General features: G+C 50.2%; 1 protein-coding gene across 1 annotated transcript in view; it reads left to right on the top strand.

Annotated features, from left to right (window-relative positions):
* Positions 1-22,850, top strand: part of LOC117210175 (leucine-rich repeat-containing protein 24-like) — a 68,016-nt gene extending 45,166 nt beyond the window's left edge. Inside the window, exons 2-3 of the mRNA XM_033452927.1 lie at positions 10,340-11,538; positions 12,686-22,850. Coding sequence (XP_033308818.1) covers positions 10,559-11,538; positions 12,686-13,880 — 2,175 coding nt within the window. The 5' untranslated portion in view covers positions 10,340-10,558 and the 3' untranslated portion in view covers positions 13,881-22,850. The remainder of the gene's footprint in view (positions 1-10,339; positions 11,539-12,685) is intronic.
* The last annotated feature ends 304 nt before the right edge of the window (positions 22,851-23,154 follow it).

A 23,154-nucleotide genomic window follows, 5' to 3' on the forward strand; every position in this document is an offset into this window, starting at 1 on the left:
ATGGCCGCGAGTTACAGAGACGAGTTCGATTGGTGCCACGTTGAAAGCGTTAAATGTTTCCGCGTCGACGATCCACGCCTTCGCCCCTTCGGTGCTCTCGTTCGTTTCACCAGCTCTTAATACCGATGTTTCACCATCGAAATAGGATCGATCATCGAGGAAACGCTGATTGGGGCGCGAGAGTTTCGTAGCTGAAAAAGGCAGACTGTCGCAGCTGATAGCGACTACTTGCCCGCTTCGTGGACGTTGCAAGCAACGCAGTCGTAAAATCGGCGATATCGCGGCAAGCGGTCGTTAAAGCGCTCGAGTTAACCAAGTCACCCGAATCGTCGCAAACGGTGCAACGTTTGTTTCGCTAGCTGTTGGCTAAGTCTGATCTCGACGAAGGCGGGGAACGTTTCGTTGAAACGCGAATCTTCCGAAAATCGGAACTTTGCCTTTCAGGTTAATAAAACTCGTCAGCGTGAACCAGAGTTTAACCACGTAACGCCCTAAATCTGCGTTCCCGTATCTCTAAACTTGCACGTTGACAGCTTTGGGTTAGACAAGAAAAAAAAAAAAAAAAGAAAAATCGATTAACTGAAAAAACTCAATTTCGACGGTGTACCGTTTGCTAGTTACCAGGTTTCTCTCGGAAACGGGTCTTCGTTCGCTCGTCTTGCCGACGAACCTCGGCCAAAAGTCGAACAACGAATAAAACGGACATGCGAAATTCCCAACGTCGCCACGTTCCCGTGTTTCGCCGAGGGACAGGCATGCGGAAGCAAGTCGTTAAAACCGCCGGACGGTTTATCGCGGTCCCGTTAACGAGAGACTAAAATTGCCGTTAGTTGTTGGCCGCGAGACCGAAATGGGACGAGACGTAGCGACGGATTATGGAACTGGGGACTGGAGCTCGTAAAGCGCCGCGAGGATGACGACGCCCTGTCCGCCAGACAGACATTCCGTCATTCTGCCGTGTCGGGGAACGAGCCTGTGAAGAATGTCGCCGCAAAAAGCGCCACGGATCTGCAGGATTCGCTAAGAGCCAGAGGGAACTAAGAGCGCGGTAACGATGCGCGTCGAGCGTCGACAGTCGATTCCAGGACGATCGAGAGGGCGTTGCCGGAGAAATTGCCTTTCTATCGCCACCAAGTGTGTCGTCGGTCGCCATATACTGGATTCGTTCGATTTTTTCGGAAGAAAAACTATTCGAGAGAGGATAGAACGAAACTAGGAGAAACGAAAGCGCGTTCGCACTATGAAATATTCAATGGCGAATGATTTACGCTCGTAGCGGACGAAATCCGACTCGATCGACTTTACAAATTTTCTAGAAAATGTTTTCATTCCGAAATATCGGTCCTTTTACGAAGATATTGTAGCGACGTATTACGAAGTGACGTATCGTTCAGCGAGGGAAACGTGTTTCGTCGTAAATCGATATTTCGAGACTATATGGAAGTCGGTGAATCAAGGTCGCTATCTTCGATTCTTCCAGATCTTCGATTTTGGATAATCCGGCAACCTCGAGTATACGATATTTCCGTGGTACATAACCTCGCTTGGTCTTTTTCGGCGTTAGTCGCTCATTAGCCGAAATCCATTCGTTGCTTTGCGCGCAAGTTGCGAGGAGAGATGGTAAAACTCGATTATCCGAAGCAATCCGAAGTTGGGTTAATTGGTTCGAGTTCCATCGATAGAAAGCGATCTCGAACATCGAGGAAGGAGCGAGGAAGGAGCGAGGAAGGAGCGAGGAAGGAACGAGCAGGACTGCTTAACGAAACGTCCTGTTTTTAATTAGCTGCCGCTGCTTAATGGCTCGAACCTGCTTTTATTCCATTAGACATTTTCCTGCAGACACAAAGGGGCTGCGAGTCGTCGATTCGAGATACAGATAGAACGATCATTGCGTGCGAATCGCTGGAAAACCAAACTACTCGATTAATCGAACGATCGGAAACGCTCGATTCGACAACCGTTTCACGCGTACACCAACGCGAACGATCGAGCGCCTTGGATCGCCAAACGAATCGACAGCAACGGCCGTTAATCAACTAATCGACGTCATTCGATCGGAGGCACCTCTGATCCGTCCGATGAATAATTCGAGGTGGATAAAGGGGGCACGTCTTTCGCATCGGCAACTCGCCAAGCTCCTCGATATTCCTAATGGATTGCAAATGTTACGCGGCCACGAAGGACGACGGGTTCTCGGCCGAACGTTCGCTCGATATTCGCCTCGACGCTTCCCAAAGCCGGCGGATATTACCGGTCACCTTGGGTTACGCGAGCATGGAACGGAGCGCGAATTAATCCTGCTAGACTGCGCGCCACAGCACGTTAGAGACGACTAGAGAAACTCCGTACGGCGCGGCGCTTCGGACCACATAGACGTAATAAAATTACGGACGACGGAGCGATCGACGGCTTCGAGGATTTCACCGACCGTTGTTCGCAAACGCCGCTCTAACACGCTTCCACGGAATCTCGATCCGAGGTTTTCGAGAGAACGAGACGCGGATTTGCCTGCCGCTATTTCTCTCCTAGCCCGAAAATTCCTGACAAATACGAAAGCACGTATTACGTCTCGTTGCTGCTCGGCTGATATTCGGCTAAATCTTTTCAAAATCTGCAGAATATATGATCAAACATCGACCATATCATCGGTCGTGACGATAATCGCTTGGCGTTATGAACCTCGGCAACGCGAAGAACAATATCGTCACGTCGGAGAGCGAACGTTTTCTAGGAAGCTGTTCGCCTAACGAGACGAACAAAGCGTTCCATTGACGGAAGAACGGACGGACTGCTTGGTAATTCAGTTCGGAGGAGCGTCGAACGACGATCGTAATAGGGTAATGCTTCATCGAGTCACCCCCTGCAGGTTCCCAGAGCCTTCTCGCGGTTGCACAGGACGAACCGTTCGTGGTGCGGGAACGGGTGTCGATCGATCCCGGCATTCGCTAATTTTACGCTTCGACGGAGCGGGTTATGTTAAAAGATCGCGCAACGTCACGTGCCACCCGGTATCCTGCTGTTGCTGGTCGTCGTCCTTCGATTCGCCCACATACTTTCCCCCTATTTGTCTTATCCGGCGAAATTATCATCGCGTTTTCTCCGTTCGAACGAATCGTCGCACCGTTATCCCGGCCGGGATTAGCGTTCCTTCTACAATAGAACGCGCTGTAATTGACGTTTCCTTTTCGAACCGTGAAATTGACTTCACGCTAAACGACGAAGCGTTATTTGCGACACGGACCGCGCGATCTCTGTGACACCGTCCATTCGCTTCGTCGATCCGCATCCGGACACTCTTCTTATTATAATTGTTCGAGGGACGCTCGGTAAAGGGATAGAATCGAGTCATCGTTGATCAATTTTCCTCTTCAGCGGAACGTCGCGACCCTTTACGAACGACCCACTCGCATTTCGACAACTGTGCCAGAGGTTTGCCGGCTGTTGGGGCCGGCCACGCCGGTAAGCTGGAACGACGTGGCCAAGATTTCCTAGCTTCTCGATCACCGCGATAAGAGTATCTTTAAAATGACTGAATAACGCGAACGACCCGTTACCTTTCCGTAGAATCGGACGAAACTCTTGGCGCAAACGTGCCCTCCAATTTAATACTTCGACGGTCGTATTTTATACGAGAACCGTTCGTTTAATAGCATCCGTTGCCTTTTCTCTTCTTCCTCTTCGCTGTTTTATTTAACAGTAGGAAACAGTAGTTTTAATTCGCGTCTCCGGTCGTCAAAGTGTTACGTTGCTAACGTTTATCGATTATCGTCAGTTTCTTCGAGCGTTCGTTGGCATCGTTGCGCTCGTCCACGTATCCGTGAATAATTCCGCTGGAAGAGCATTTCGAAGATGGCTTCGTCGTGTAGCAGTTACAAATTATCTCGTCCTTTCGAAACGAATCATACCGCGACACCGAAAGCAGGCTCGCGCGAGGAAAACGAAAGGACGATAACGTTCGATGCAACGGAAGTTGCATCGCATCGGAAACTAGGTTAGACTCCGTGGGATTCACTGGCGACCCGAATTACGGCATAATTATGCGGCAAACGTAGCTAGGAACTCGCGTCTCGTCGGTGAACCCCCCTCGGTCGTCGGTGGACATCCCTCTCCAACTTGACTCGGACGCTTATCATCGATCACGAGTATCCCGTATTCGAAAACAGATTGTCACAAGCCTGATCTTCTTTTCGATAATCTTGGCTTTTCAATCTTCGGTCAGAATCCGTGTGACACTTATGGGATACTTGTATCTTACTTTTTACTTACTGGTCGACTCGTTTCCCAATTTTTCTATTAGTCGCGAAATTGAAAATACGTAATAGACGGTGGAAAAGCCAGGACGAAACGAGTTTCATACCTTATTAGCCTCCGATCATCTTCAATTTCGCCGATCGAACCATCTTAGAAACGGAGATTTTTCGTTTCCGAAGGGATACCTATAATATGGAACGAGCAGAGACATGAAAGCGTCGTCACGTATCAAGGTGTGAAAGAATCGAGACGATGCGTAGCATGCCAAGGATGCATTAAACGTAACGATAACGTCAGCGAATGAATCTCGAGCCATGCGAAAGAATTCCAAATTCTGCGAAACGAAAATGCGAAAACGGATTTCGTACGGTAAGAAAGGCACGAGGTAAGGCGAAGGGATGATGGATGAAAAATCAAAGTACAAACCATCTTCGAAAGGATAGCCGGCACCGAATCGAAAGAAAATTCCCTTTTTTCTTCTTTTTTTCTTTTTCTGTCTTCTTTCGCACGACACGATTCTTTGAAATCGTCACCGACGTTCTCCTATCCTTGGCAGGCCGACGAGGAGAAGAAAAGAGACGCGCGTTTGCGTTTGTCTTTTTTAAATACAATCTGCTCGAACGGAGCGTAAAATTGCCGAATTCCGTAGATCGATCGTTGACGAATCGAACGAGGACATTCCCGATTCCAGGTTTGATCCGCCGTTATCTCCGTTCTTCCAGTTTTATGGAATCGAATGGCGCGAGCAGAAATTTTTGAAACGCGAACCGGAACGATCGCGCCGATTCTTTGCCGATTCTTCGCCGATTCTTCTCGTTTCTTCGCCGATAGAAAAAATTGGTGACGCCGGGTAAACCCGTTTTACTGCGAAAAGCCGAGGTTTACGACTCGCCGCGAAAATGGCTCGGGATTCATCTTTCATGGAAGGTTTGTAAGCCTGTCACGTGTCGGGGTACCGTTCTCTCCGATTTATAACGGACGCGATTCGCAATAATCGTGCTTGTAATTGGCTAAGAGAATTGATAAATGGTGCTTTAAATGCATGAAATCCGGGCGAGAAGCTTGAGAACAGAGAGTCTGGAGCATCTGGAGCATCCATCGAGAGGGAAGCCAGTTTCCTCGTCGGGATTAGTACCCGCGTCTTTCGACGTCAGCGTCCGAGTGATTTCGGTGCGCCGTCGTAGTTGTTTACGCTTCTGGGTTTCCGCAGACGAAAAGAATCCGAGTAAACCGAAGAAGAACGGTCGAGGAGAAGATTGAAAAGGTGGAAGATTCCAAGGGCGAGCGAGGGAACGAGGGTTAAAAGCAAGAGGTTCTCAAGCTTGATAAATCGTCTGGTCGCTCGAAATCGGAACGCCGGCCAATACATACGCTTCCTATGTTCAAGGAGGAGACACACTCGTTCATCGAAATCAGCGACAATCTAATCGCAGACTGTCCGATATCCTGTTAATTTCGTTCCACTCGGAACGAGTAAAATCCCGTTGCACGGGCAAAGATCGCGGCAGATATTCGGAAATTGGAAGGAAAAAGAGACGCGAATATCCGAAAGTTTGGGAACCTCTAGCGGCGGAGTGGGAGAAATAAGGGTGGATTTGGTCCACTCGGTCGGATCGATGAGAGACCCGTAGGTTGTCCTCTTGTTCGTCCAGGGTATTGTAAGTCGAGGACGAAGACTTTGATGGCCTTTTTCTCGGTAGAAGAGCCACGAACAACAGCTTCGATCGGATGCAAGCAACTTTAACGAATATCTCGTCGACTCTTTTGTCACCGCTTCCCCTTTGTCCAGCGACGCTTAATGCGGCCAATCACCGGTCGATGTTAATTAAATTCGTTTGTATTCTTACTCGTTGTCTCGTTCTCCGAGGAACGCTCCCCGTCTCTGCTTTTTTCCGATTCGCTTTATTCTCGTTCGACGACTCGACTGGCACGATCAAAGTATCGGGTCGTCCCGAAACTTTCTTTCCTTTTACGTGGAAATAATAGACGCGCGATTCTATCGCGGCAAGAAATATCGCGCATCTGTCGTTTCGATCCGATACGATACGATACGATACGTTATTTCTCTAGCCACGAATACGAACGTTGCAAACGTTCATAAACAATTCGTTCGCACGATATTTAATTCGAGCGTAGAATCACCGTTTCTTTCGTTCCACTGGCATTTTCCATCTTCGTGCGATGCTCGTATCTCGGCAAGTCTGCGAATATTTCCCCACTGGCGTTTTTCTTCGTCTCGACGAACGCTCGTCGTTGAATTCGTTTCGCGATAGAGACCATTACCTTCTTCGCGGCAGGCAAGAAACTCGAAGTTGGATTCTCGAAGACGCGGCGCGGCATCCAGTTTATCGGAAATGCTATCGAGAATACATCGAATTCCCATTTTTCGTCTCCTCTTTCATTTTCGCGCGAATGGCTAGGGTGTCAGGGCTGGTTCGACTAGAACGGAGGAAGAAACAGCGCGTTTCGTGACACGGCGCGTTTTATACCTAGTATCTGGCAATTTCTTGCGCGTTTTTAAGAGCTTTAACCGGTTTTTAAGAGCGTTTAACCGGTGGATATCTCGGCGAACCGGTGAAAGTATTCTGGCCGCCGTTTGAAAAGTAGAAGTCGTTTAACGTCGTTTAACGTCGTTTAACGTCGTTTAACGTCGCTAAAAAGTCCATGAAATTTCAGTCGAACCGGATGATTTTCGATGATATTCGGTGACCGGATATCGCCGAACGAGCAATTTACCATTCTTGCGCAATGTTTCGCGCGCCTCGTATCCTTCGATTTAGTCAGTTCTTCTCTCTGCTTCAAGTTCAGACGTTTCTCTTTCTTTCATCTACGGGTTTTGCGTCACGAACCGATAAAGAACGATCCGAAAGCTATCGCGACTCTCGTTTTATCGGGGCTCTTTCGGCGAGACCTTCCACCCACGATTTTATCATTACCGGCTTAATAAACGCAGGCCGTTCCGCAGGTGATAGACACGTTGGTTTCGCCTATCCGATAAGAGAGGGAATTCGACAAAATCAGGAAATACGAGTGGAATTGCCACGGTATTTCAAGCGTTTCCGCGTCAGAGGTATTTAGGTTCGAATTTCATTAGTGGTAGGCCTGTGCCACTCCTCTTCGTCTTTACGAATTCTACGAGGTGTCTGTCGAGCGTCCCCATTTGTTTATTCGACCCAAACGATCCCACGGAGATAGAAGTCTTGGCAATGGAAGCTTTCCCCCGACGCGCATTTCGATCAGGCCCGTTCAAAGTAGAAACGTGCTGCGTACAGAGAACCTTCTTCCTCTACCATCGACGTATTCCCTTCGCTACGATATAGTACGATACACTGTTCGAAGATACAAAAGTCGACTCGGACCGTTGCTCGTTAAACCGGACAAATTCGGAGGAGAGACGCAGAAACGGCGTCTACGATGGTTTCCGCGAACAGCGACGGTAATAAATATCGCTCGACAGTTTGGACTACGAACGTGCCAACGATGCTGGCATCGAAGAAGCGTGATGTTCTTAATGCTGTGTGGTCCGCTGGATCCGATCGACGAGGAACCACGCAAAGACGTTGGTTCGCCAGAGGCTGGGGAAACGTTAGCGCGTTAGAAGGAGCATCGTCGGAATTGCGGAGGAAAAAAGCGGCGATAGTAGATATTGGATTGGAAATGTCGAGCAGGCAATATCCTGGAGGCCTCCCTTTGCACCAGAGCCGCTGGGAAACCTCGTTGAACGGGGCATGCTGGAATAAAGCCACGAAAAATCGTGGGGTTTGCGCGCCTAACCGCCACGCCAGGTCGCGGCGCGGCCGCTCGATATTCCGATATCCTGATATCGGTCGCCACCCCGCGCCGCCAGGAGTGTTTCTTCTCCAGCCGACGTCTTCGCCGTCAGAATGCACACGCTCTCGCTCCTCCCCTCTTCGCTATACTCCCATCTCTCCGCTCCGTCGGTTGTCCGCATCGTCCGCCACCTTTTTCGCCGACGAAACGTCTCGCCGTTTCTCCCTCGCCAACTTGCCGACGCTTTCTTTCGCGCACTCCGAACCCAGCTCCGACCGTGTTTCCACGGTTATTCGATAGTTGCAGTTGCTCGCTGTTTCTGTTCGATCGTTGACCGGACCAAGGATTTCATCTTCCGTCTCTCGTCAAATGTTCGACTAAACGAGGATTCTACCTTCATCGATATCGAACAGCTCTTGACCCGTGCTTGTATCCGCTCGATCTTGGAGATTTCGCTAATGGACCGCGATTTCAGCACTTCGACATCGCGACAAAGAGGATTTGCCACGGCGGTGGATTTAACGCGTCGAACAGGAACAATTTCCATTTGCTCCGTCTACCACGGCGAAACTCCGGTTTTCGCGAAACCCGCAGTTTCCTCCGCGATATTCACTCGAGAAGAGGACTCGTCCGTTCGGAATACGAAACGACACGGTGGCGCGAGCATATCAAAGCTGGAAAAACACTTCCTAAAGGGATTAACTTCTCGTTTATGCGACGAGTTTCCTCGCAACGCGATACACTCTGCTCTTTCTTGCTCCTCCTCGGTTTTCCCATCGCCTCTCGACTCCCACTTTCAAAGTCCTCCGACTACACACTTTCCTACTCTCGCTGAATCCCTTCTCTCGTCCTCGCACCCGTCTCGCCAAGATTTTCCAAGTTTTGTGCAGCCTAACGCGGGCCAGATTTTTCCATAAAATACGCCCGGCTCTCTCGCCGGCAGAACTCCATCCTCCTCGCCGATTCCTGATCGCACTTTTACGAGCGAAAGATACGGACGGGCAGCTTTGCGTACTCCGCTTTCGTCAAGGTTGCCAGCTTTCTCCCAGCCGGAACATCGAATTCTCGTTACTCGATCTGACCCATCGGCGAAACTATTTCCGATGGTAGCTTAGAACGGCTAATTCTAACTAACTAACAGCTATTTCGTTCCTCGCGATAATAACGCTACGTCGTTGAATTCTCATCGCGACAAATCCGTAGATCGTTCGTCGATGGTTAATCAAGCATTTAGGAGGGAACGAGATAGGTTCCCGCCGCGGAGAACGTCAATCGTTGAAACGACCATCGTTCCGGCGAGATGAATCGATCATAGGAAAGGTTCCGCGCCAACTTTACGAGCCCCAGGGTTTACGATCGAGACTCGGTGTCCTACGGAGAAGCGAACCCGGATCCCGTGTCTTGCAAATAAGGACGCCGCTATCACGGCCTAATTTTCAAGTACACGTACCGCCTACTTACTCGCTCTGCGTCGATGGCTGCGTGACGCATCGATTGGTACGCGCTCCGATGCCTCGTTCAAAATGTACCGCAGGGTCGGACGATTAATTATCAATACGCGCTACGTCAATTAGAGAACAGTACCTACGCCGATCTATGGAAACGTCAACAGTGTCTGTTTCATGGGTGCCACGAACGCTGAATTTCCAACCAATTACACGCCTCGTTGTGCCAAGTCGATGCTTTCACGTCGTTATTACTAATTAATCGTCGAGCGACGAAAAGCGTTTCTTGTTTTACTTTACGTTTCTTTCTATCTACCTTTCTTCCTTTCTTTCTTTCCTTTTTACCGCTTCTTCGTTTTTTCTTTCCCTTTTCTTTTTTTGCCTTGCGTTAGACATCACGAACCCGGAACTGGCGAAGTAGCAAATAGAACGAGCTCGTCTGAAAAATATAAAGCCTCGATGGAACCTTCTGACCTATTTTTCGTGCGTTCGTTGTAAGCTCATAAATTTTTGTACGATGATGAACGCGCTAACCTCGTCGTTTTAAAGAGCGTGTATATGCAGGCGGGTGGAATAGCTGCGCTCATTTACGGAGAGCATGTGCACACTGCGAGCCAGCTGTCTAAAACGAAGCACCATTAGTTACCTAGATATGAAAATATCGTCGATCGGGTTGTTACCGGCAGGTAAAGGAATAGCGTCTCCGGGGGTGTGGCATCTCCTACGCGGTTAGAAGTTGTAGGACGGGCAGCTCGTTAACGCCAAATTTCTTCGTTATTCTTTTTTTCTTTCTTTCTTTTTTTCCAGTGTGCAGTGGAACGATCGGGAATCGACTTGGACTAATCGTCGATCGATGATCGTTGTTGTTTCAGGAGATCGACCGCGTCGCCTCGACGAGTTTGCAGACCGGACCAACCATCTTGGAGGACGAGGGGATCGTTGGCGATGTTTTCGGCGAGACGAAGCATCGGCGGAAGGCCAAAGTAGAGATAAAAGCGTGAAACGAGATCGAGTATAAGATGAGATAGATAGAGAGAGAGAGAGAGAGAGAGAGAGAGCGGGTCGCTGGAGATCTCGAGGAACGAAACACAATGTGCTGGAGTGTACGAGCCTGGTGGTGGAGAGGCGCGCTTCTCGGGACGATGATGCTGTTATCGTGGACGTGGCCGGTGGTGGAGGGCTGCCCGAACATGTGCACGTGCAAGTGGAAGAGCGGGAAAGAGTGGGTGGAGTGCGCGAATCGAGACCTCAAGGGACTTCCCCAAGGCGCCAGAGAGGAGACCCAGGTGTTGGATCTGTCGAACAATCATCTGGTCAGTCTGCCGCCGGAATGCTTTCACGCGCTCGGCTTGATCAATCTGCAACGACTGTACCTGAGTAGATCGCACATCAGCCGTATAGCAGCCAGAGCGTTCGTCGGTCTGGTGGGGCTGGTGGAGTTGGATCTATCGGAGAATCTGATCGAGGAGATACCTAGCGAAACTTTCCCCTCCTACTCGAATCTGATGAAGCTACTGCTCAACGGCAATCCTATACTGGAGATCCGTGCAGCAGCGTTCCAGCATCTGCCGCATCTGACCAACCTGGAATTGAGTCACTGCCGGCTGGAGAATATCGAGCAGGGGGCGTTCGACGGCCTTCATCTGCTCGAGTGGCTACGACTCGACGGCAATCGGTTGACTCGCGTGCCCGAACGCACGCTGCCCCTAGGCGGCAGCCTCCGCGGACTCACGCTGCACAACAATCCCTGGGTCTGCGATTGTCGTCTGCAGGCCACGCAAGCTTGGCTCAAGGAATCCGCGCCGGCCGCCCCTCAGGAGTCCGACCCCGTCTGCGACGCTCCTGCCAAACTCCGCGGCAAACAGATCAAGACCGTCAACGAACTCGCTTGCCTGCCACGGATCGAGCTGCGGAACCGAGTGGAGGCCTACGAGGGAGACAACGTCACGCTCAAGTGCGACGTTTACGCCGTCCCGGCTGCCAAGCTCACCTGGTGGTTCAACGGCGAACTCTGCGAACTCCAGAACGAGAACGACACGCTCTCCGCTTCCTCGGCTACCACCTTTCCCCGGTAAGTGCAGCCTCCTTCCCAACTTCAATCTCAAAGTTGGCTAAATAAATAGTCAATCACCGACTCACCGAACCGCTAGACCTTCGAAATATTCGTTGCCAGTATCGTCGAACCGCAGACGATGTTAAAGTTTCTCGTGCAAAAGCAATTCCAGCTGTTGATTCTCATCGACGCGACGCGACGCGACGCGACGCGACCCAACGAGAAGCATCGCGAACAAGGCGACGTTCGGTCGCGATCGTTCGCAATCTAAATAAAACTTCGATAACGTTCGAGTATCTCCTCTGTTGAAAATTTCTCGCTATAGCGATATAGCCAACCCAGCGCGTGTTTCTTGCAGCGCTTGTTATTACACTGGCAAATTGTCCGTGAAAATTGCGTTGCGAACAGCGTCGCGATTCGACGTCGAATTCTAGCTCTTCGAAAAGACGCTCGTCACGGTCGTTAATCACGGAAGTATTCTAATTAACGGCGCGGCGACGCCGGGTTCCTCCTTGTACCACGAATTTTTAACGACGTCTCCGTAGAATTTCAATGGTTTTCCCGCGTGAATTTTTCCAGGGCTGTTATGCCTGTCCGGTGACACGAAACACGAGTGCTTTTCACCCCGCCGTTAACGATACTTGCGCCTCGTTAATAATTCAAATTGCGCACGACGGCCAGAAGAGTGAAAAAGGAGGGTGGCGAACGGGGCCAAACGGCGCGAAGCCGGCGTATCGCGATCGCCATACAGTTTTCATCGCAAACGGTGTGTCGCGACGCGTTTTCAAAAGCACGTTTTTAAACAAGCTCGTTTCAAATCGAGCGCGTATGGCGCGATTCCGTGAAATTTCTAAGACATTTTAACCGCCATAGTTCCGACGAAAGGCGAACAGAGCTATCGTTAGCGGGGACAGCATTCTAATTTCAAATCATACGGGCTGCGTGTTTGCAACGAAATTCAATCGCGACGAAAGGTTAACTTGCATCTTCGCCATTACACCCTTACCAAACTTGCGTTTTCCACTCTCTTTCTCTCTCTCTCTCTCTCTTTCTCTCTCTCTCTCTTTCTTTCTATCTATCTCTATCTCTACAGCAGAGATCTATGTATCAAAAGTATAAGAAAAGAAACACGACTTGTTGATTTGAGTTTGACGATTCGTTGCAGATACGTCTACAGGCAGCGCGGCGGGATCAACACGAGCAGCACTCTGCTACTCTACTCCGTGGAGACTTTGAACGAGGGCACGTACACGTGCATAGCAGAGAACGGAGCGGGGTCCGCGGAGGCGAATTTATCTTTGCGAGTGCTGTTCCAAGAGAAAATAACCGTGGAACCGCCAAACGATCGCTCAAGATCGGGATACGTGGTGGCCATAGCAGCTGGTGCTCTGCTGGGCACTCTGTTTGCCCTGGGCTCTCTGATCGGTAGCATAGTGTTCTGCGTGCGGAAACGTCGTCGCGACCGCAAAAGGAACTCGAAAGCTCTGGTATCGCAGAACAAATCTGTTATGCCTATCACCAAGGATACCGCCACCAGTTTACCGTGCAGAAAGGGCAACGGCAGCTTGATCGGGCTCGAGCACCAGCAGATGGTTTCGTACACCGAACGAGAGTTGAACCGAGCCGCGACACTCGAACGCAGAGAGCACAGAAACCTGGAGGAACCGTACTGCAGCCCGGTTTCCAAGTATCTGACGGAACCAGATCTGATAAACGAGGTGCCAGAGACAACGGACGTCGGATACGGTCAGTTGTATCGCCATCAGCCCGGTGACAGACAGATCCTGGAATACGACTCCGGATACCCGCTGCAACCCGATCTACGACCAGCGAATATCCCACAGCTGAGCTATCTCGATCAAGACGGTTACCCGCTCAACTTTGGCCTACCGAAGATCCCTTTCAGCGCCGCGAGCACGCTACCGCGTCTCAGGCAGAGGATGCCGGTGGAAGGTTCCGCGGTCGCGCCACCAGCCAGGTACTCGAGGGAAGCGGAGTTCCTCGCCAGATCGCCAGGATACGACCCCGTGCTGCCTCGAACCGACACCAGGTACACCGCCGAGGGATACCCTTACCCCGCTCAACAATCGCAGCCGATTCAACCGGTCGAGCAACCCATTCAGCAGCAGCTTCCTGTGTCCCCGGTGTCGCCGGTCGCCGTGTTTCCCGAGGTACCGTTCATTCCCTCTCCCCCAGCCGCCTACAGAGGCGAGACGACGCCGCTGTCGCCGAGATCGCTATTAAGCAAAACTGCCCGGGAAGCTGCCGCGGCAGCCGCCGCCAGGGCGGACGATCTCCAGCCGCCTCATCATCCGGAGAGTCCCGACGAGGGATACGTTGGCGACGCGATGGACGTCTAAGAGAACTCGGGATCGACGACACGAAGATGGCTCGCGCATAGAGCAGAAGACCGCCGGGTCGTTTCGAATCCGATTATCTCGGTTCCCGGGGGCAGAGCAGAGACAGCGGATCTGTCGCGTACACGAACCGAGGAAACTGTCGGGACGTACGTTCGGACAAATTAATCCAAGGGAAACAAGGCACGGACACGATTGGCAGAACAAGAAACTCGACAGAGAGAGCTACGTCGTCGTTGTCGTCGTCGTCGTCGTCGTCGTCGTCCCCGTCGCCGTCGCCGTCGCCGTCGTTGTCTGCGAGAATAGATATCAAACGTCGTGCGGCCAAAATGCCGGTTGAGCAGGAACAAAAGGAGCCGGAGCAACGGAAACGTAATGGATTAATCAGGTGCGAGGCTTCCCAGGCGTCCCGAATCACGTGTCTGCGGATAATAATTTCTTGTCAGTAACAGGTCTCCGTGTTCGAGGAACAGCCAGCGTTGCTAATCAAATCGTCTACCCCGCAAAGTGAGAGGGGGAGGGGGGGCAACGTTCGAACGCGGCAACGGATTTTTCACCAGCTTTTTCCAGGTGAAAAGCGTCGTAAAAGCCGTTTTCGGTATAGAACTTTTGGCGAAAAATTCGAGTTGTTTGTCGGAGAGGAGAGCATAGGGAAATTCAGGAAATTCTGCGTTGAAATTATACGAGCTCGGTTAGTCGAGCAAAATCCGCAAAATAGAAGAGCGAGCGAGCGATTTTTCGGCGTTGTCGAACGATCGACGTGGATGCAAGTTCGATGGCGACTGGTGCAGGGAATTTTCGCATGGTTCCGGAACGCAGATCTCGACCATTCTCGCCAGCCTCGCTTGGCAATGGAATTTGCCGGAACGAGGGTTACGCGAGCGGTGCACCGATCAGAGGAATCGAATTTTCCAAGAGCTTACGGAAGCCGACGAACGCAAACGAACGGCCGCGAGCGCAGTCGGAATTTTGAAAACCGGCTGATCCGATCGCGCAGTCCGATCGAAGCTGATCTGTCCACGTACCGAAGAACGCTCGCCCTTTACGCTCGCTCGTACTATTGCGATCTGTCACTCCGACTACAGCCGGAAATTGGAAACGTTTCTGGAACGAACGGTAACTTTGCTCGCTGGTTGGCAACGGTGGTCAACTTTGTCAAAGTTATGCGTTTGATAGCGCGGGAATCCTCGATGAAATAGTTGAGAGAAATTGTTTGTATGTACATAGGGGACGAGTGGGACGAGTGTGTGTCAAAGTGTAAGAAACGAAAGAAATTACAAAGGAGCGTGTAGTGGAGAGTGAAATACCGAATGGCGTACTACCGACCTTAAAGCTTAAGAATATTCTTCCGTTAACAAACACAAACTCTTTCGCCTCGTTAAAATGGACGTCTTTCATCGTACACGGTACGTTTAAAAGTAAGAGATGCAAATGCGTGGAATAGCAACTCGTTTGCAGCCACTGTAAGCGGTAAGAGGAGCGCAAAGCGCGAGAGAGAAGCGTGCTTTCGAAACGAAAAAAAGGATACGACGGAGAAGAAACGAGAATACTCTGCTGGTTTACGAGTCCCTCGAGAGGACTCGTTCGATATCTGCTCAAGTTCATACGCATCCTTCACCCCCTTCATCCACCGTTCCATCTCCTGGTCATTTCCTCTTTAGGCTAACCAATTGTATCGTTATTAGAGTCTACTGCTCGTCGGTTTCCCAAGAAACGAACAGGCTCTATCCGGTCTGGAATGTTCCGACGAAAGGTTATAGCAATTCTACCGTAGTGATAATAACGTTAACTCGGTGTTTAAGACTGGTGAACTGTGCGAGATTACGAGAGAGCCGGTATAGGCCTCGGCTAGCCCCATGTACAGACACGTTAAATATACATATACATATGTATAAATTTGTACACCACTCTGGAAAACGCGAAAACCAACGGACACACACGTACGTAAATGTCCACATATTATATATAATACAAGTATACAGACGTGAATGTGAATAGGCGGAAACGAGGGTTGGTCAGAACACGCGCTGGACACGCGCGGAAAGTAGATATTTTTTGAAAGGTGTCGTAGAGCCTAACACGCGTGACCAGGCAACCGCTCGCTCCGTCTTCTCGCCCTGTATTCGTTATCGTTGTGTAGCCGATTTTTAAGAGTTCGATCGTACGCGTTGCTTCGCGATACTCGACCAATCGATACCAACAACCGACTGCAAAACACTCGTACAATTTTCACCGTGACTCCTCATCTTCGTCCAGGAAGAAGACGTACACGTTTTTCTCGGAATTTGTTCAACGAATCCGCGCGAGGTTGGTGGTGTATCGCGAACCAGGCTGGCGTCGCACCGATCAAGCGGCAAGATCGGTTCATCTAGAATCTAGGTAATAAACGAATCGATCGTTCTTCGAGGGCTATCTATCTAGCCCGATCCAACGTTAGGTTTACGAATTACGATCAGCGGATGGCGGACCGTCGGACGTGCAGCGAAAGGATGCACAGCTCCGTTTAGTAGTGGATCGTCTATTCGGGCGATCGTATAGGCAACTGCTGCTGCCCTCTTTTCTGCCTCTTGTCGATCATCGGCCGATTCACGGACGAACGGCGACAGTCTCTCCGCCTCGAAGCGTGAACTCGAATCCGCACATCCTTCCGAGCTCACCACGGCCCGAATACCACGACCCCTCGAATTTTTCGTTCGATACGCCCCGCGTCTCGCTCGCGCGCACGCACACACGCGCACACAAAATTTTGAATCAGCGTTAACGGCGTTTTACAGGGTATCCGGGTGATTGGCGAAAGGATCGTCGAGACGGAAACTTGGTTAGCCGCGACAATAGGAAGCGACACTTGGGATCAGTGGTAGCTGAAAGCGAACCGAGTCTACGCACTCCTCCGTGTTTACGAGTAGCACGAAAATGTTCTCGGTTTGTACGAAGGAAATCGAGTTCACTCGAGTCTTTTTTCACCTCGAGGTTACTCGTGTTGCCGTACTCGCGTCAACGTTCGCACTTGCGAAAGTCGGATCAGCGATCATCGATCGAAGCTCGCCTCCCGTCTCTGCCTCGACGTTCCAAGCGAGTCGAAGGACGATGTTCGCCAACTGCGAGTCGCGAATGGAAATACTCTTCCGGTTTCCTCTTGCACACGTACGCCAGATACGAAAGGGACCGCCCGTTGGCGTCGAACCGCGTTTATCGGTTTGTCAAACCAGCGAAAAGGGAGAATGTTTCGATGAAGAATTTCACGGCAATATATCAAACGTAATAATTTGCGTGGCGCATCCGTACGCGGTGCACGCGCAGGCTAGCAATAAAATTTTCAGGAAAAAAATCGTCGCTGCTCGACCACGGACGCGCCGTAATTCACGACCGCGGCAACGCCGCTTTTTGAGTTACGACGCGGTCCAGATTATTTGGCACGCCCCGAGTGGAATTAGGTTTACGATGTTCCCCGAACCTCGTCTCGTTTTCCCATCGCGTCGATGTACAAAACGCACGTGTTCATGTACCTACACCGCTTTGTTCTCCGCGTGTTACCGTCCTTTCTTCTTTTATTTTCCTTTTTTACACTTTCCCATCGACGATCGGAACGCGCCGCTCGTTCAACAGGGCTCTTATCGTGGCTTCGCTCGAATTTTCCCCTTCGATGTTGTGCGCAATGAATATGTTGTACTTTTTCCGGATTAATTGGACGCGCTCGTTTCGTCGAATTTTTCCCATTTTTCAGCCGCTCTTCCCGACCTCGCTCGCGTAGTAACTGGCATCGTGAAACTCGTTCGCCTCCCGATAATCGATGGTGAATTTATCGTTCGTGGCGCGACAATCAAAGGCGAAAAAGCAAGCTTTAAACGGAACAAACGCATCTTCCACCTCGATTCGTTCGCTTATATTTTATAGAATTTAATTTTCCATTTTCGGCCGTTCGTTCCACATTTTCCAACGTTTTTCAATTTCGTCTCTGACGCGCTATTAGACAAACGTATCGAACTTAACATTTTTATTTCACTCGTATCGTTTCTCTTGCTTCTTTCTTTCTTCTCTTTTCTTCTCTTTGTTTCATCCCGGAACAAACTTTTAGTCCTTTCTCGCCAGGATGTATTCGCGAAACGACCAGTCTGTCGAACTATGCCTGTTCGGCTACGTTGGCGAGGACCCACGACGATTTTCCCTCCGAGTTCCATTTTTGCAACCCGCTTTGCAACAAACAACAGGTGGCTGTGACTCGAACGCGAAACACATAGGAACGAAACGTGCATCCGGAACGACTGCTGTTGTGATCCTCGGGGACGGCAGAATACACTTCTGCGGAACGTATAGAAACGCGCGGCGAGCTTAAACGAGTTACGCGAACGCGATAGAGAAACAGAGAAAACAGTAGAAACGGGATCGGACAGTACGGAAACGTGTTGGACGACCGGAGCCCGGCTATTGGAATTCGCCGAAACCCAGGAATCCCTGCAGAATCGGCGAACGATGTCGGTCGACTTCCGGATTCGTGCCCGCGTGCCACGAAATCGTAATCGCCCGACTCCTCTTCCTGGTTGCCGACTAACGGTAACGGGCCTCTGCAAACGCTCGAACAAGCACGCGTGGCCGCGTTGAAAGGGCTTGTTGTGCCGCGGACACAACCGGGATAATCACTGTTTGCAGGGCGGATGCTCGTTGTCCACCTAGTAACAGGCATCGAGGCTGTGCCGTGGCACCGAATGCACGCGCATCGTTCGAAATGCCGATCGTTGTCGCGCCAACCGTCACCGTTTCATGGTTTTCGGCAGCCTTTTTTCGCCGAGCTTCGTCCGCCCGACTCCCGACGATCTTCGACGTGGACTCGTGTTTCGGATAGTTGCCGTTGTTTTCTGCCGCGACACGCCTGTATACCTTGTTTCCGTTTAATCCTCTTGCGAAGCTGTCGCGGATTTCAGGACGGATGTCCGGTTTTCCAACGAGTTGCCGAAGATTTTACAGACAGGTGTTAACGCTGTAGAGTTGGCAGCAGGATTTTATATATGTCGCGAGTCCAGCGAAATCCGTATCGTTTCCCCTGTGGCAGAATTTACAACGTAACGCGCAATGTAACGTAACGGTGTAATGGAAACCGCGTGTCTGGGTCCTAATGAAAGCTACATTCTCTTGAGATTGGACTGGCAGCGGCGTCGTTTAACAAGGCCTACGGTATTACTGCGCAAAGTGTGCCGTTTACGGTCTCACGACCATACTCATTCCGTCGTATCACGCGCAACGGTTCTCGAATCCAAAATTCATCTAAACCTTATTACCTAACCCGTCCCTCTCGGTAGGATAGCAACATCCTGTCACAGCCTCTTTCCATCCACGCTTAGTACGTACCTAGTTCGTGCGAGGTTGGAACTTAACAGTCGATAGATGGTCCGAATCTAGTAAAACCGTCGAGTCTTGGACGCTCGCGGCGTCCGCTCGTTTATCAACGACGCTCGTTTATTAACGGCGATTTTACCTTAGCGTTTAACGGGACGGGTAACGAGCGTTGACGCAGCCACGCGTCCTCGCGCGTTATTGCACGCGGCAAATAATGAATCGTCGCGATTCGTTGATTCGTTATTTTCTATCTCGCTCCCTGTGTATTTCCAAAGCTTAACGCCAGACGCAAAGGTTCTCGCCGTTTGATCGGCTGAATATTTTCACGCGCTTGTTCGTCGACGATTAACGACTGGTTACGAGCGTGGCAACGGACCGTGATAATTATTAGCCGGTATAAACGATGGTTATTGGCGCGCGACAATTTAATTATTTGACGCTAATGCGGTTCACCGTTTCGACGATATCGTCAAGCTGGTCGCCATTGTCATCCCCCCGCCCTCCCTATACAGATCAAAAACCATTGACTCTTCGTGTCGTGCCAATCCTTTTTTGCTGATTCACAGCTTTCTATTCGCTCGGAGATGGACGCTCTTCGCGGCGAATCAATTGCCATTATACCAGCGCTTTCTGCTGGCGATTTCCCAAATTGATGATTCTCCAATTTCCAATATGCTGAAAATTATGCTTCCGCTGCTGGACGAGGAGTGCAGGCCAAGCCGCGTTGATTAAATCGATGCATAATCGAAATTAAACATTAACCGCACGGTGGCCTCGATCGGGAACCGTCGACCAGGCGACGACCGAATTAATATGGAACTCGTAGCAACGCTGTACGAGGTAGCAGCTCCTTGCCGTCCATTTCACGAATACTTTCAATTTAATCGAACACTGACTGGCTCGATAAAGGATACGGTGTAATTACGATGATTAGAATTTAATGGACCGCGCGTAGCTGGCCACCGATCCCGGATCAGTTTCAAAGCAGCGGATAACGTCGAGGCAGCCCGCTTATCTGCCTTCGCTTCGGATATCGAACTCGTCGCGGTGTGAAAATTGCGAGAGGCGTGTTTATAGAACGTCAGGAAATTGCTCGTCAACCTTCGTCATTCATAGACTTTGCTGTTCGACTCGGTACTTGGATCCGTGCCCCGTAGGTACCGCTTTCGCCGTAACGAGAACGTACATCCCGTCGTGGTGTGTCTGGTTGCGATAATTTGCTCGATGTAACCGTGTTTACCGTCCTGGGTTACGATACTTTTGCCTCTCCTCGAATCTCCGATCACACATTCGCTACTATTCCCCTGCTATCGAAATCATGGTTGTTCAACGCGGTAACGCGGCTCATTCTGTTACAGCGGATCTCGTTTCAAGGTCGATCAAATGCTTCCATCGTTTGCTTATTCCTATACCTATTCCATTTGCCGACATTGCTATTCCAACAACGCGAAACGCTCTACGAGCAGCACGAGCATACCTTGTTACTCGCGGAGTCGCTCTTCTCACCTTATACTCGCGTATCTTCTAAAACACCGAGAACCGTGAAATACCTTCTTCGTTCGGAGAGGTTCGGTTTTCGAAAGGAATCGAATTTTTGAAGTTGACGGGGGAGAGAAGCGGCGCGTGAGAATCGAGCTTAAACGAAATCGAGATTAAACGCGCGGTCGGACGAGATTCGTCCATCGACTTCCTGGTGTTTGCGTTCGGTTACGAGATACGCGTTGAATTATCGAGCGACGCGTGCCGCCATCAAACTTCCCACGCGACTGGTGCTCCGGCAAAATCGATCCCAGTAGCATTCTCTTCGCGTGTCTTTAATCTCGTTGCAGCTTGTCGTCTCGATGACGTTCGTCAGAGTCCAAACGTCGTTTCGCAAACATCGCCACGAGTTTGGACGCGATCCGCAGGCACGATCCCAGGCATCTCAGGCGTAATCGCGTGGTTCGTTTCGAAGCGAGTAGTTGGTCCGGTTCTTGAGACTTTTCCTATTTTTCAGGGCATACGCGTAATTTTCATCCTATTTCACGGGAGAATAACAGTTAACAGATCACAGCTGTAATCTCGGCCTTCTTTCGAAACCGGATAGAGCGCAAAGAGAATCAGAGAACAGGTTGTTGAACGCATCGGAAGAAAGTTTCGCCGGTGTCGGACGAAACTGAATAGCTCGCAGCGAGGAAGCCGAGAGTCGTGTAACTACGCCGTACCGTCTACTACATAGCACTGCTATGAATATATGTATGAAATACAAGCAGACGCCTGTTTGTCGATCGATGGATCGCGATCAACGCTGTAGAGAATTTATATCGAAATTTTCGCGAGGAACGAGCAACGTTCCGTGGAAACGGCAAATCTCGCGCGATCGCGGTGTCTCTGACGCCTGGCGATCCGAGCGCAGCAACATTATTCCAACTTTTCTTTCTTCTTGATCATCGTTGCGAAATATGGCTGCACCGTGGCAATATTTCGTCGATTCGAGGAAACAACCCGCAATCGCGTAGCTTCGTAGACGTATTGCTTTTCCTATTTGACACGTCGATGGTTTCCTCTTGTCTTCGACGAATCGAGCATGGACTGGAAACGGCTGAGATATGGAAATATTCGAACCTTTTCTTTCACCGAACCTGACTTGTTTCGTTTAGCTTTTTTTCTTCTTTTTATTAATTCGCCGTTATTATTCGATATTGGAATTCTATACGAGGCACGATATTAAATTTCGGATAGAAGACGGAAACCCGCGAACAAGCGCAAATTGGAATGGTGCGTCAAACGCGATATCGGATTAAGATTCTCAGCGACGAAACACGGTTTACTATCGAGACTCGAAGAAGCGCCGGCTCCGCGTAAACCTCGTGCTTTGCGGCGTTCGTGACTCGCGAACCCCCTGCTTAGATTGCCTCGAATCGAGTCAGAACACGAACGTATCGACCAAGTTGGTGAAACTCGGTCAGCGTGTTTTCCTTTCGCACGGTGTAACGAATATCATGGCTGTCGGACGAGAGACGGGAGAAGAATGTTAGTAGCCGATGGGAAAGCGGCAGAGAAGCGCGCGAAGCGTGGCATGGACGGCAAAAGGATTAGGATGGGACTACGACGAGGTCGCGTCAAGTTTTTCGCCGTAATCGTTAGAAAATGGGAGAGAAAGGCGGTAAAAGGGCCAGGAAAAAAGAGGAGAGATAAGTAAGGGGGAGAGGAGAATCGAGGGCAGACGTATCGATCTCGTTCGACCCTCCCTTCGACCGTAAAGTTCGTCGCGAACGGAATTACGATTCCGCACAATTACACAGTCGCACATCTATATCGTTTGTGCACACACACGTACACATAGGCGCGCGTGCGCGCATACATCGGCATATATACACCGCGATCACCTCCGTGAATCCACATTCATATACATATATATATATATACATATATATATATATATATATATACATAAATATAAATATAAGTATATAAGTATACATGTAATACGTACACGCGCTCATGTACACACGATGTTCCAAAGGATTGAGCAATACGATTTGTATTACCGTGTATAACGTAATGTATTCGATTCTGCACATGTCGTACGTACTTTTGATGTAGCGAAGGATTTTTCACGACTGATACGAGATTAAAGAATAAAAATAGCTTTTGTATTAATGGTCGTTTTCTTTCTGCAGCCCCTCCGAGTCCAATCCTCGCTCCCCGCCGGAATACTGGAATAGGCGAACGCTGGCAGAATCGGGTCTCCGGCCTCTCGGCATCTCGCATTTCTCCTCCAAATGGATTCGCGGCGATTCGACGGATTCTCGGATACGAAACAACACGATCTATGCATTTGCATAGGACCATTTGCTTTGAAAATCGTTCATCGCGTAAGAGGAGCGCGCACGCGATGCCGAATAGAATTTCCCGTATACGCGATCACGAACCAGCCACCTCCAAACGAAATACGCTTCTCGGA

The sequence above is a fragment of the Bombus bifarius genome, unplaced genomic scaffold, assembly GCF_011952205.1.
Source record: "Bombus bifarius isolate JDL3187 unplaced genomic scaffold, Bbif_JDL3187 scf7180000008199, whole genome shotgun sequence".
NCBI classification, from domain to species: domain Eukaryota; kingdom Metazoa; phylum Arthropoda; class Insecta; order Hymenoptera; family Apidae; genus Bombus; species Bombus bifarius.